The sequence below is a fragment of the Hibiscus syriacus genome, unplaced genomic scaffold, assembly GCF_006381635.1.
Source record: "Hibiscus syriacus cultivar Baekdansim isolate YM2019G1 unplaced genomic scaffold, ASM638163v2 tig00111920_pilon, whole genome shotgun sequence".
NCBI lineage: Eukaryota > Viridiplantae > Streptophyta > Magnoliopsida > Malvales > Malvaceae > Hibiscus > Hibiscus syriacus.
Window position 1 is genome coordinate 11,599 of NW_024063214.1, and position 14,627 is coordinate 26,225.

General features: G+C 36.1%; 1 protein-coding gene and 2 pseudogenes across 1 annotated transcript; 2 read left to right on the forward strand and 1 right to left on the reverse strand.

Moving 5' to 3' along the window:
* Positions 1–757: 757 nt before the first annotated feature.
* On the forward strand, positions 758–2,257 carry LOC120172970 (remorin 4.1-like). The gene is made up of 4 exons (XM_039180286.1): positions 758–965; positions 1,322–1,745; positions 1,821–1,902; positions 2,054–2,257. Exons 1-4 carry the CDS (start codon positions 758–760, stop codon positions 2,255–2,257), a joined length of 918 nt encoding a protein of 305 aa, XP_039036217.1.
* Positions 2,258–3,393: 1,136 nt separating this feature from the next.
* On the reverse strand, positions 3,394–10,015 carry LOC120172978 (annotated as a pseudogene).
* A 2,934-nt stretch (positions 10,016–12,949) lies between these two features.
* On the forward strand, positions 12,950–13,976 carry LOC120172971 (annotated as a pseudogene).
* Positions 13,977–14,627: the final 651 nt, after the last annotated feature.

The window sequence follows — 14,627 nt, forward strand, 5'->3', positions numbered from 1 at the left end:
AGTGTAAGGGAAAAAAAACTGTTTATAATATGGGGATTTGCCTTTTTTTTCCCTGAATGATTGATAGTGACCCAATTACTGTTTTCAGTAGGCCATGCAAGTTACTGTACAGAGCAAAATTATATTCCTTTGTATTTTGTTCAATTAAGAAAAAACAAAGTTTAGAAGAACCAAAAGATTTTCCATTGCTACAAAGAACTGATCTTTGAGTTCAAAGTTTGAAACTTAAGAAGAGATACGGCCACGTCAGGTGAACCCCACAGGGAAATGATGTGGCGAGATCACAATGGATGGAAGTTTTGTTAACAGTCTCTTGGCCTCTCAAAATGGAGACTTTGATGAAGGTTTGTTTTTTCTTCTCTTTTCCTTCATTATTTCATCTCATATACTGGAAATCTGCTCCTTTTGAAGATCCTATAGGTAATTTTTCCATTGATTTTTCTAAATTTGCATGCTGTTTCAATATTTTCAATTAAATTGCAGTTAAAGTATCCAATGAGCCAATGGATTCCAGCCTAAATGAAAAATTTTCTAGCAATCAAAGGAGTCATTCCCAAGGGAGAGCATTGAAGTAAGCTGTGCTAAATTGCAGGAATTCTCCAAGAGTGATAATGGTAATTCAAACACAATTCATCCAATAAGGACATTTGAAGACGAAAATATCGAATCCCATAGTATCGCTAGTTTGTCGAGCTTCGAGTTTCATAAAGGGGTGCGAGCAACACATGCTTCTGTAACAAGGTCGTGCTCGAGACCTATGTCGTTTAAGTGGAACGATGCCGAGAAATGGATAATTAACAAGCAAAATGTGCAAGCTATTAATGTTAACCGTGATCATAGATTGCGTGCTAATCAAGTTGCTGAAGCTACGGCAGTTGATTTATGTCATCCTGACAAACAGATTCAATTCGAGAAGTTCTCTTCGATTCCTTGTGGAGCTCAAAGTCCGGAATCAGATACAACAGGTAACATATTTGCTGCTTGAAGATATATGTACTGTGTTTCCTGGCCGATTACAGAGAAATATTGTATGATCACCATAATGAACAGTTGCTTAGAACACCAAAATGTTTCAGTTTAAGGACATTATTACATGTGCATACGATTGTTTCTTATTTAGGATGTAGGGGATGGTGGAGAGGACTTTGCAGAGTTTATTTTCCCTTTTACTCGAACTATAGATGCAATGAATGCTATTTTGTTTTCCTTTTTAACCCTCATAGATGGCTTGAAACCTTTTCGATTTTGGTGAGTACATGATATGTTCATCGTGGTTGTTCTGTTTAATCTTAATCTCATACCTTTAGATTTGGGCTTGTAGGTCTGCCTGCTATACGGTCTGTTTATATGAGAGATATGGGAACTGAAATGACCCCTGCTACAAGTCAAGAGTCTTCAAGGACTTCTACACCTGTAGGGGCAACAACCCCCCTCCAAACTCCGGTATCTTCGGCCTCCTCTACTCTCCGTAGAGGGGAACCAACGAGACACACTCTGGATGATCCAGTTGGTAATCCAAAGAAAGAATTGTCCAAGCAAGAAATGAAGCTCAAGACAAGAAGAGAGATTGTAGCCCTCGGCGTCCAGCTTGGGAAGATGAATATTGCTTCTTGGGCAAGCAAAGACGAGAAGGAAAAAAACTCATCTTCTGTGGAAACCGCTAACATAGAGGAGCTTAAACGAAACGAATATGAAAAGCGAGCTGCTGCATGGGAGATAACCGAAAATTCTAAGCATACCGCAAGGTACCGATATGATGTATCCTCTTAAACTAGTTCCCATCAAGTTACTTTTGCTGATAGCAAATTTCAATTTATCAGGTATAAGCGTGAAGAGATCAAAATAGAAACATGGGAGAGTCAGCAGAGAGCAAAACTAGAAGCTGAAATGAAGAGAATCGAGGTATTTGAAATTCTCTCATCATCACATACTTGGAAATCATAAGAATAAACCTCAAAATCTAAAGCATCTGATTCGAGTCTTCTCTTAACCAGAATGGTTGCAATCGATCATAAAAATATCGGTTATGGTTACATCTTGTCACATTGTTCAGGCAAAAGTGGAGCAAATGAGAGCCCAAGCTCAAGCTCTGATGGTGAAGAAGATTGCTATGGTGAGGCAAATTGCAGCGGGAAAACGAGAAGCGGCTGAGGCCAGAAAGAATCAAGATGCCAAAAGAACTACTGCTCAAGCAGAATATATTCTCCGAACCGGAAGAATGTCATGGACTCATATCATGTGCTGCGGTTGGCTGTAACAATATTAGCATAAACAATCCATAGAAGGCAAATTTGCTCATACAAATTGGGCCAAAGTACCGTCTCTCACACTGTGTTGTTCATTACTAATGGTCAAAAAGGGTGGTTGTATTTAATGGTGTGGCCTAATGCTGTGTTGCATGAAAATATGAAACAAGTAATGCAACTGATGCAATTAATATTAGAAAAATAATTAAAATATAATACGACACAAAAACATAGCACAAATATATTCGAAACTGAAACTACCTTCCTCAGGGCTAAAATTGAATTTGAACCTTGTTTTTCCTTGTAGGCAACGTAACATGCTTAGTAGCAGAAGAAAATGGTGTCTAACAAAAGCCTTTTTCCATGCAGGGTAAGTTAAAAAGGACATCTTTGAGATTGATGGATTGCCAACCAAAACCAGTACCCTCTTCAATTACGAACTTTTTGGTACTGTTATTTAGTGTTTTGATGGGTGCTCTAACCTTATCCATTGTCAAAATGGTCCCACACAACATGCAGAAAAATGGCCATGAAGTCCCACAACCCCCAAAAGGAGGGCTTCAACTCAACTAATATAGCCCCATTCTCCCCTTTCCTTTTCAAATTCATTGAATTTTGGAGATTGGAATGTGATGGAAATTAACATGAAAATTGGCCTTATGTACACTTCTCTCACATGTCAGGGCCTGCCGACGTCAAACCCGACCCCATCAGTTAGGCTCTAATGGAGTTATTGATAAAACCTTCCATTTCATATGCTAATCTTATTGTTTTTCAGTTTTTCACCTCTAAGAAACCAAGTATGGTCACAATTTGGTGGGACAGAAATTGCAGCAGAGAGGTTTCACTTTTCACCCTCTGCTTCCAAAGATGGTTAAAGCCTGATGATACTAGATTTTTCTCCAGGATGAGTTTTGAGACGCAAGTCTTCACTTCTCATAAAACAGTTTGATGGAACATGTCTCCTCCACATGTTCGACATCTACAACCTTACCGACGCTTGGTTTTCAACACATGATGTTACTATATGGACCCCATCACATGGCGCTCTTGAATGAGCATTTTCAAAACTTGGTAAACTTCAAAAATAGTTGAACATCAACTTGGTAAAAGCGAAGTTGCTTCAATAACATAGGCTGCAGAGATCTTTTTTATAATTACAGTATTACTATTAGCTTTTATGAATATAAACTTCAAAGCTAGAGTTAGGCAGCTGTTTCCACCTACTATAAAAGGGTTTTTGCAAGGCACACTAATATTACAGGAGAAAAACAGTATCGTAACGGGTCGAGAATTCATTCAGTAGTCCAAAGAACCAACAGAGGCGATACCAGAGTTGAGATTTCTCGAGTCCTGTTGGGTCACGTAATCACAACTGCCGTTTGAGAGCCTCTGAACTGGCATGGAGTTCAGAAGCTCCAGGCCTCGTTTGCCCATTTGCTGCACTTCCTGTGGGGAAAGTATCTTGATACACCAGACACTGTTAACAAACTCCCTGGTTGATGAAAAAACGAATCCGGAATTAGTAAAAGAAGTCAGCATTGGAAAACCCCAGATAGATTTAAATGCATTCACCAAAGTTATTTTTATTAATTATACACTAAATGAATTCAGACATTCAATCTAGGGTCGAGGAAAAACAATATCAATAATAAGGAGAATGGAAACTCACGGCCAGGGGTCATCGCCGAGGAGGAGAACATCATTCTCCCGGTCAACAAATACAAGCTGCCAGCCTGATCTCAGGGGGTCCTCTAAGTGGCCTTCTAGGCCAAACATACGGGCAAGTTCACTGCGGAGCTCATTGTAGCTGCTGAATGCAGAAATATCCAATGATCTCCCGAAAGACCCTGATTTATAAACCTGTTCATAGTGAAAACATTCACATCAATTATAAGAGATAATAGTCTGAAACAATGACACAATCAAACTCAAAAACCAGGTTGAACTCAGATATGAAAAAGTAAATGCAACTAACCTTAACAAAGGTTCTAGTTTGTGGGTTTCCTTGGCTCGCATTTTCCAGAGACTGCAAGATTCCAGATTCATCAACGCAACTTGAAGGTGTCATTGCTGGATTAATGAAAAAATCAGTCCCTGCAGTACTCATATAATTAGAAAAGAAGGGTATAGAAGTGGAATCACTATCAGTGCCAACTCCCCTAAGGCCTGTCATCCCATTCTGCATTAGAACAGATGAAGGCTCTATATTAACACCAAACAAGAGATGGCTCTGCGGATCTGTACCCCCTTGGTCTATCGAGCATTCCCTGCCGGGAAAAGGAGGAAATGAGATGGAGTTTCCAGACATGTTCGTTTCGGATGGCCCCAACTGTTCCACCTGTGGTATAACACACTGTGGAGACCCGGATGAGAGAACATCAACAGCAGCCCGCTTAGATGGCCATGCAGCAGAAGTTTCTACGGGGTTAGTTCGTGGCAAGTTGAGCAGATTGGAAGATTCATCTTGGGGGAAGGAACCCAAAAGACTATGCAAAGGGGAAACAACAGTGCTGGTCACAGGGTTCCCATTGGAATCAGAAAAACTCTGTTGTTGGCATAGTGAAGGTATGAGTTGCAATGGAGATGACTGGGATTGAGAGGCTGAAGCATACACCGATAAGCCAGACACTGCACTAGAAATGTGTTGTGGCTGCTGTTGCTGTGACAGTGCATGCTGTGGCTGCTGTTGCTGTGACAGTGCATGCTGTGGCTGCTGTTGCTGTTGGTTTGTAGTAAACAGCAGATGCTGGGCCTGATGTTTCTGTTGGCCATTAAACAATGGATGCTGCTGCTGGTGTTTCTGTTGGTTACTAAACGAATTCTGATGTTGCAATTGTTGCTGAAGTAGATGTGGCTGAGTTTGAGACTGGTCGTCTTCGACAACACCCGGAAGAACGGCCTGAGGCTGAGACTGCTGCAGCATCTGGGGCTGCATCAGTGCAGCAGGCCCGCAGGTGATATTCTGGGGTTGCTGGAAATTTAGAAGGAAAGTAGTTGCTGATCTGGAAGGATCCACGGTTCTCATCTCTTGCAATGCAGCAGCAGCCATAGCTTGGTACATGTCAGTTTGCAAACCCAGCATGGAGGCATCTAACCTCGGCTGCATCCATGGTGTAACCCCAATCCCTTGAAAATTCAGATGCTGCATTCCTTGCGCTGCATCTCCTAGTAGCCACATAAGAGAACTAATGCCCAGATCATTATCCTTGATTCCTACAAACAAGGATAGTCATATTAAAGGGATTAAGGATATGCTAAAGAAGAGAGGAGAAAACTGAATAGTTGACACAGTATAGCCATGGAATTAGCAGTAGACTAGCATACCATTAAAAGAAGGTAATCCCGGAGGCCATGGGCGCTTAAGCCTTAATGGAAATGGAGATGGATACATTGGGAATGTTGTCAACGGTTCAATATCCCATAAGGGAACTCTTGGCTGCCTTTCACCAGCTGTTGATTCATCCCAGCCAACCTACACAAATAAGTTCTACAACACTATCATCACAGCATATAGAAATCTAAAACAGCAAATGTGCAAATACTCAAAAAAAATAAAAACAAATTATCAATGCAATCATTCTAAACATACCTTGACTGATCGCCAATGTGAATTTGGCCACCGAACAGGATCTAAGTCACTTATGCCAGTTATCGTCCCCATGTAACTAAGAAAACACAATCATCATATACAAATTAAATGTTCACAAGAAAACAAAGCGATGGGACAGAAAGCAAAGAAACATTGAAAAAGGCATTATAAAGAGCATATATGGAGCAGAATATCTTAGTAAAATTGCAGTTTAATCCTTTGCGAGGAAAGCCAAGCCAGTCAGGCATCAGTGCCATAGTTAAATCTAGTCCTTTTGTAAGGAAAACTATTTTAAACAGTTAGAAGAATCAACTGTTAAAAGCCAAAAAAAATGAAGCTTACCGACGAACGCTTGATTCTTCTGTTTCAAACAGCATTCTAAAACGCATACCAACAGATACTCGAGTATGATAGACAGCTTTGATATATTTTGAGAGAGGGATGACAAATTCTGATGGACTAGCCCTGTATTGAACAAAAAAATTTAGATGGGTTGTGGAATCAATAATCAGAACATAGCAAATAGTGACAATCTGAGAAGGCATAACAGTAGCATCAAACCTTGGGTTATAAAATATAGTGAACCGACTATTTGTTGCAGCTGCATGAGCAGCAGCAGCAAGAAGCCCTATGTGCATGCTATCACTTGATAAGACTGACGAAGGCATTACAGTTTGAGGTCGATTAGCTCGTCGGATTCCAAGAAGTAATTGATTTTTTTCATTCCTGTCAATATAACCCATATGCTGGTGTGAGCATCAACATACCAACAATCTACTGCAATTTTCATTTTAGAGAACCAAGGAAGTAGGAGAAGCAGAAAAAAATCCAGAGAGATAATCTCATGTCTGCATCTTCTTATACCAGATGAGGAGAAAAAATGGGAACAAAGCCAGCTAAAATGAAAGACAAGCCAGCAACCTACCAGATAAAAAGCACCGAATCACCCGCAACTAGCCTTTTAGCACTTACAAAAACACTCCATCCTGTTGTCAAGAGGTGCCTTTTGGGCTGGCCTGCACGGGAACAAGTCAATGTCTGTTAGTTAAGGAGTATGAAGGCATTGCAGAAAAAAAATATTCTTATCTTAAGAGGAAAAGCGGATTCTTAATAAGCTCACCCCGAAATATATGCCTAAATTTCCATTCATTATCATGCAAGTCCCTTGCATTAACTCTTGAACTGGAGGCTGCTGGGAGAAGTCCTGAAAGTAAGTAATGGCATTAAATTAGGATAAATCATTGCAACTAAAAGAACGAACGAGTATCAACACTAATGTAACAACAGTATACCAGTGGAGGAAACACTTTTTCAGCTGCGCGGCGAGGAACAGAGAACCCTCCATGAGTACTTGTGTCACTGGCTGTTAATGTTTTGCAGAAATAATTTGTTGGCTGTTTGCTGGGAGTACCCAATTCTGCTGGTAGATAAGCCTCCTTTTGCTCTGCTGTAGAGCAAGTAGTCTCAAATACTTGAAGCAATCAATAAGACTTAATAACTCAAAAGAAACCCATTAGAAAACAGCATACCGGAGTCAGTGGTTGCAAGGTCATTGTGCATATACTTCATCCGTTTCAACATCTGCCTGAAGTTGACAAATTTCGAGGCTTCAGAAACAAGTCGGATGGAAGACAGCAACAGAAAAGCAAATTAAAACAATACTTACATGCATGGTAACATTATGAAGCTGACAAAGAAGTTGCGGAGGTAAGCTCGGGTAGTTTGGTATGTGGGCATCCACTTCCTTATTGGTTGTTGCAGCTACCTACAAAGAAAACCCAATAAATGCTTGGCTACTAAATATGATGTCTAATCAAGTACAATGAACATAAAGAAACAGGAATCGACATACAATTCCCTATGATCCATGACCATAAAAGCACTTAACATAAAACATTGAATGGTTCCCACCATATACAACAAACCATGTTTTCCACAGTAATCGTGGGTCAATTATCGTCTCCAGTAAGATGGTGGGTTGCGAAAACGGGGTAAAGAATTCGACTTTCGCAGGGATTTTCAATTACAAATACAAGTATAATGCAAGTTCACCATAGATCTGCGGGAGAATCAATTGTGGCAACTAAAAGGCAGATGGATTAGAGTCAAGCTTGGGATGCTCATGTTCAAAAAAAATGTCCATACAGTAAAATAGTATTTGGTGCTAAAAGAAGACACGTTTAAAGATCACACTTTCAATGTTTTACAATATCCATTCAGGAAAAGGGGCAGTAATTATGATATGCCTACAAATAACCTTATAACTTTTTTCCTCGGAAAAGACGGTGAAACAATATTCATGATTTATTCTTCATAAAGCAACTTGATGCATACACACCATCAGCAATAAAGAACATATGCTTAAAAAATCCATTACCAAAGAAGAAGCGAAGCTGAAGGATGCCAACCTGTTCACTATGGCCCTGTGGGAAATAAACAACCCTACTTCCAACCAGAGGTAGAGAAACAAGAGGTCCCGCACATGCATGCCAAAGCTCAGAGTTCAACACTCTCTTTTCCCCAGCAGGATCTGTTTTGCATTAATTCAAAACCAGTTCAGCAAAATTAAAAGAGAAAAATGAGGGGGGAAAAGAATTAGTAAACTAAACATGTAATCTAAAGGCCAGATGATGCTTGAGAGATAGAAAATTCAAACTTCCAACAAATATGGATTTGCATTAAGCTCCAAAAAAGGCTTGAGAAGAGCACAAAAAGTAACTCAACAAATTCAGAAAGATATAACATATTCAAACCTAGGTTTGACATAGATAAAAGGGTAATGAGGTTAAGGTGGAATTAAGTTTCAAAAATCTTCACCCCAGATTCTTTTTAAATAGATTAATAAAATCATTTTCCACGAACCAATAAATGAAAATCCAAATAAACTGAGATAACTGATCTGGGATTTAACATTTTAAGATTTCAGCTTCTCCTATATTTTCTAAGGCCAGAAAACAAAGCCAATTGCAACCCAAACATCAACATACATATGATAATTTCAACTTCATCACTCCCAAGGAACTCAATCTAATACTTTACACACACACACACACACACAGACAGAGACAGAGACAGAGAGAGAGAACAAAAAGAAGTAGCATACCTTCCTGATGTTGTGGATTGAAATCAGCTGAAGAAAGTCTCATTTTTCTTTTCTAGATATGTTTGTACCCTCAATAAGAAGAAGAAAATACCACCCCAAAACCCCTCCTTTAACCAGACCAAAGCCCCCAAAAGCTTTCTTTTTACTCCAATTGACCAAAAGGCTTTAAAAAAACAGAACAAAGAACACAAAACCCCAACACTTGTTTTCTTTCTTTTTTTTATTCAACCGAAGCCGGAATTACTACAAAAGACAATCGCTTTCAGCCTCATCCGCCTCCTATCTTCTTCTTCCCCCACCCAAAAGAAAATAAGCAAATGTTCTTTCTCTTGATCCAAAACCTTAATGTCAAAACAACATAGTCTTCTCTTTTTCTATGTTTCCAACACTTTAGCCCCACATTTCAGCTCCCAAAAAACAGAGACTTTTGATCCTTAAAGTGTGACAACAAAACAACTTTTATCTCCTTGTGTTCCTCGAAGCTTATAAACCAGTAACCCCCAGCAACCAAAACACCCAACAACAGATCTCACCAGCAAGTTCTTTTTTTGAAAACAAAAGAAAAATCCCAGATCTTTATTCTCACTCACAAACCAAAAATACAAGCACGGCTACTATTTTTGCATTTGGGGCACTCTCCTTTGTACAATCTAAGTTTATTTATAAGAAGCATTGGGCATTTATAGATAGTTTTGTTCAGAAGAATATATGTTTTACTGAGAAATTTAACTAGGTGATGAGTAATGGGAAGAGACCCAAACAGAGAAAAAAAAGGAAGGAAAGGAAAAGAATGAGTTTCGTGCTGCTGACTACTTGTACCATATACTGCTCCTTGCGTTTGCTGTTTGCTTTCTTCACCTTTCCAGCTTTCCCTCTCTCTTTTTTCCCTCTATTGCTTTGCTATTGCTCCACCAATCAATGAACATATACGACCGCCATTATCTTTTTTCTTTTTCCCCTTTGGGCTGTCTTTTCTCTGTATACCATGAAACAAATACAAAGAAAAAATTGGAAGAAAAAAAAGGGTTTTCACGGAGAGAGAGTGTGTCAGATGATTGTTTATTAGATAAAGAGTTTCCCACTTGAACGCTTGATGAAATACTCAAGGAACCACTTTTTTCTTGTTTATATTTTCTAGTTTAAATTTAAACAAAAGAAGAGTCTAATATTTGCATGAAATGATTATAGGGATCACTGTGCATGACCAACTTGCAGCTTTGCCTGTTTCAATTCAGGTGGGCCAACATATAGGCCCAATTGCATACATTTGTAGCCTTTGTTTTAATTTAAATATAAATTAATATTATTTCTGTGAATTTAAATTTGTGTGTTTGTATTATGTTTAAACTTGAAGTTTATTTTTTTCAGATGTTAAATTTAAAAAATAGTTCGGTGATCATTTTATAATTTTTAATAGTTAATAGATTCAACAAAGAAACATCATACAGTTTGATAATCATTTTGTAATTTTTAATAGTTAGATGACTCAATAAATCATTGTTCTATAGTCGGAGTATCATTTGTATACTTTATCAAAAAAAAAATTGACCATTTTTTAATTAAAGTTCAATTATTCATATCAAAAGTGATATCATTCCTACAAGGATAAAGTTTGGTCATATTCAAGAATGAGAAAGGATTACTCATCTTAGCACTCTATTACCTTTATGAACACTTTGACTTTAACATGCTATTTTTCCATCATATTATCCATTCATTGATGTTGCTATATATCACGTATTAAATTTGATAAAATAATTTTAAGATTTATTAATCGATCGAGTGAATAAAAAATTTATGTTGTATTGTTTTGAGTAAATTCAAGTTTTGATATTATTATTTTTTTGGAATCTAATCCATTTCTATTTAATAAAAAAGGAATATTTTTTTATAAAACTGGTAAGTGCAATATATTTCAAAACGATTATTATTTCTTAGATCGGATGATAATGAGTTTGATAGTTCTTAAATAAGATTTTGAATGAATATACAAACTAAGAAAATTTGTAATTAAAAATTTCTTTTAGTCTCCTTAAAAGTTTTTAAATTATAAATTAGTGCAATAATAAAATTATACTTGAACCCTTCTAAAAACTTAGAATTCAATTTAAACCCACCTAAGTTGGATTTCTACCTTCTCACCTAAGCACACCTAAATTGTGCTTTTATCCTTTTAAAAAAGTGCATTTTAACAAATAATATTAAATATATAAATTGTAATTTTCAAAAATATTTAGAAGAACATTTTAATTATTTTAAGGGTTAGGTCATTCAGTCCATGAAAAGGCACTATTTGAGGTAAATATTTGGGGAATTATAAGTTGGTCCACGAGATTTAAATTCGAGGACGGATTACATCTTTTCATTGGGTCCATTCAATTAGAACGTAGAAAATACATTATTTGAGTTGTTGGTGGGGATGGACATGCGTCGGGTCGATTTTTTGTCCACTTGATGCAAACTGAAAATTTTAAATTCATCACCCGATTTGAACCCGACTCAAAAATATATTCCTTCTACTCGATCAGAATATGACCCGGTTTTTTTAAATAAAATTTGAACACGATCCAACTTGAAATAATATATTTATTAAAAATATTATTTTATTCAATAAAAATATATATTTAATTGAAAGAAAATATTATATAGAAGGGTATTTTTGTAATATCTCTAAATATATAAGGTAAAATTATAATTTTTTAGAGTTAAATATTTCTGACCCTAAATTAAACTCGACATGACTCAAACATAATTTAAAAAAGTGATCTGACCTGATTTGAATCCGATCTTTTTTAAAGTTTGACCCAATCAAGTCGAGTCATGTCGGAACCCATTGGGTTCAAGTCCTATATATATATATATATATATATATATATATCAATTAGGGAATCTCATAATTGATCATATTCAAATATTCAAACTTTCTGAAATTTCTCATAGGTTTCCATATTTTCTTATTTTTTTTTATATTTTAAACATATATTGAACATGTATTTACTAATCATATTTTATATTAATAAAATTATTAAAAATTGTTAACTATCATATAAATATTGAAGAATATTACAAAATAATATATTATGATATGAATGATAATTAATATTATATTGTGTCATTCGAAATATTATTTAAATTAAAATAAATTTTTATCAATTATTTTTATCTTCTTAAATTTTTCATAATTCTTTATATATTTTAAAATTAAATAATTATTTTATTTAAATTTAAAACCAAATATTATCTATATCACATCATCATATGATTATATAATATTTAACAGTGTTACACTGTGATTAACAAATTTTATTAATAATTCTACCGACAATGAAAACGATTAGCATATTTGATAGTTTAAAGATGAAATTCGAATATTCAAAATTTTGACAGTTAATTTAAAATAAGAGCTATAATATAAAATGAAATTAAAAAATTAATTTAATATAAAAATCATAATTTAAAAACACATAATACGAGACAATTAACTCGTAATCTTATATATAAAATATCATCACTAAAGAATAAATAATACATATTCTAAATTTATTAATATAATAATCTTTCAAAGGCATTGACATATATAAATGGTCGGTTGCATTTTTGGTCAATTCACCCCCTAAATTTTAAATTCCTCTCCCTGAATTTAAAAGGACACTACTTGACCGTTTCAATTTTTTTTTTGTTAAATTTTACGCTCGATTTGATCTAACTCGTATATATTTTTTTTATTAGATAAAACAGTGTTTTAACTAGGGAAAAAAATGCAAAAAAGGATATTATTGTAATCATCTATAAATATAAGAAGTATTATCTCAAATCTAATCGTATTGCGTTTTTTTTCTTTCAAATCCAATCTTTTAAAAAAATGGGTAAACTATAAAAATAGTCCCCAAATTTTTAGGACAGTTACATTTTGGTCACTCAATTTTTAAAATTTGCAATACAGTCATCAAACTTTTAGTTTGTTTTTACTGAGGTCCTTGTCGTTATATTCCGTTAGTTAAGGTTGACATGGCACTTAACCCGGTTAACTTTCGACATGGCAACAACAACTTTTTCTTCCTTCTTCTTTCGCTTCTTCATCTTCCTCCTCCTTCCATTTTCTGGGTTCCACATTCTTGGGCTATTACTCATCTTCTTTCTCCCCCACCATTATTCGACTCCACGTGTCGTTTCGTCCCCGACCCCAACCCCTACAACTGTTCCCGACTCCACAACTATTGTCGTTACAATATTCTTACTCAGATGACTCCATGACCAGCGACTTCTTCTATAAGGACACGACCACATTAAACACTAGCTCCTTTAGGGAAGCCAAGCTTGAGCACCTCTCTTTTGGGTGTGTTACAGATCACTGGTCCAAGCATATCCAGCGCCAGATTCAATGGCCCTCATGACTGATGGGATTAGGTTGTGGCGCTATTTCCTTCGGTTCTCAATTTAGTTGTCGTTTCAACGACAAGTTCTCGTATTGCCTCATGGACTACACCTTATCTCTACCTCCGACGAGCTATCTCGTCATCAATGACAAACAAAACACAATTTCAAGTAACTCAAAATGAGCTTCACCCCATTACTCACCAAACCATTGTCTCCCACATTTTACTACATTGAGATCAAAAGCGTGAAAATCAACAACACCAAACAGCGGATCAATCCTTCATTTTGGTCTCTCGACGAGCTGGGAAACAACGATAACATCGTGGACTCGGGAACCACTTTAACATTTGTACCAGGAGCAACCTATGTTAAGATATTAGCAGCGATTAAACGAAGAGTGAAGCTACCGAGTCAGGGAGAGGCAACACCAGGTTTCGACTTGTGTTTCAATGTAACAAGTGAGAGGCCAAAGCTGCCGAGGCTGAGTTTGGAACTGAGTTGAGGGTCCATGTTAAAGTTGTCGCCGAGGAATTATTTCAACGACACGGAGGAAGGGATCAAGTGCTTGGCGGTGCAGTAGGTTGGAAAAGAAACGGGGTTTTCGGTGATAGGGAACCTGATGCAACAAGGGTTTTTGTTTAAGTTTGACAGGGACTAGTTAAGAAGAAGAAGAAATGAAGGAGGAGGAAGAATAAGAGGAAGAAGAAGAAAGAAGGAAGAAAAAGTTATTGTCACGTCAGAAAAGTTAATGGGGTTAAGTACCACGTCAGCCCTTACTAATGGAAGGTAACGACAGGACCTTATTGAAAACGAACTAAAGTTTGATGAAAGTATTACAAGTTTTAAAAGTTAGGTGACCAAAATGCAAGCATCCTAAAAGTTTAGAGACTATTTTTATAGTTTACCCTTAAAAAAGTATAATCTAACTAACCAACTCTAAAATTTTAAATAAAAAAAATAATCTAATCCAAACACGTGAAATTCTAATCAAATACCCATCGCTTTTGAGATACAAATAAAAGATATATATATTGGTTTAATTAACATTCCAAGTTGTAAATTAAGATTTGGTACGTCTTATCTTTATTTTGTTAGGTATGACAACTCTGTGTTTGCAGTCAAATGTTTGATTAAAATCCAACAACCTTACCAGTTCTCCTGTTCAGAAAATACATTTAAACTTCGAATTTAACACATAATATATCTTAAAATAAAAAATACAGAATCATAATTAAATATTATGAAAAATGAAATATCTAAATCCAAAATAATATAGACTTATTATGTATTTTAAATATAAAAATTATGA

Bases quoted from the DNA above. Each gene is read 5' to 3' on its own strand.
- LOC120172970 (XM_039180286.1), top strand. From the start codon at position 758: ATGTCGTTTAAGTGGAACGATGCCGAGAAATGGATAATTAACAAGCAA. The intron at 966-1,321 runs GTAACATATTTG...TTGGGCTTGTAG, and splicing joins TCCGGAATCAGATACAACAG to GTCTGCCTGCTATACGGTCT. The intron at 1,746-1,820 runs GTACCGATATGA...TCAATTTATCAG, and splicing joins AATTCTAAGCATACCGCAAG to GTATAAGCGTGAAGAGATCA.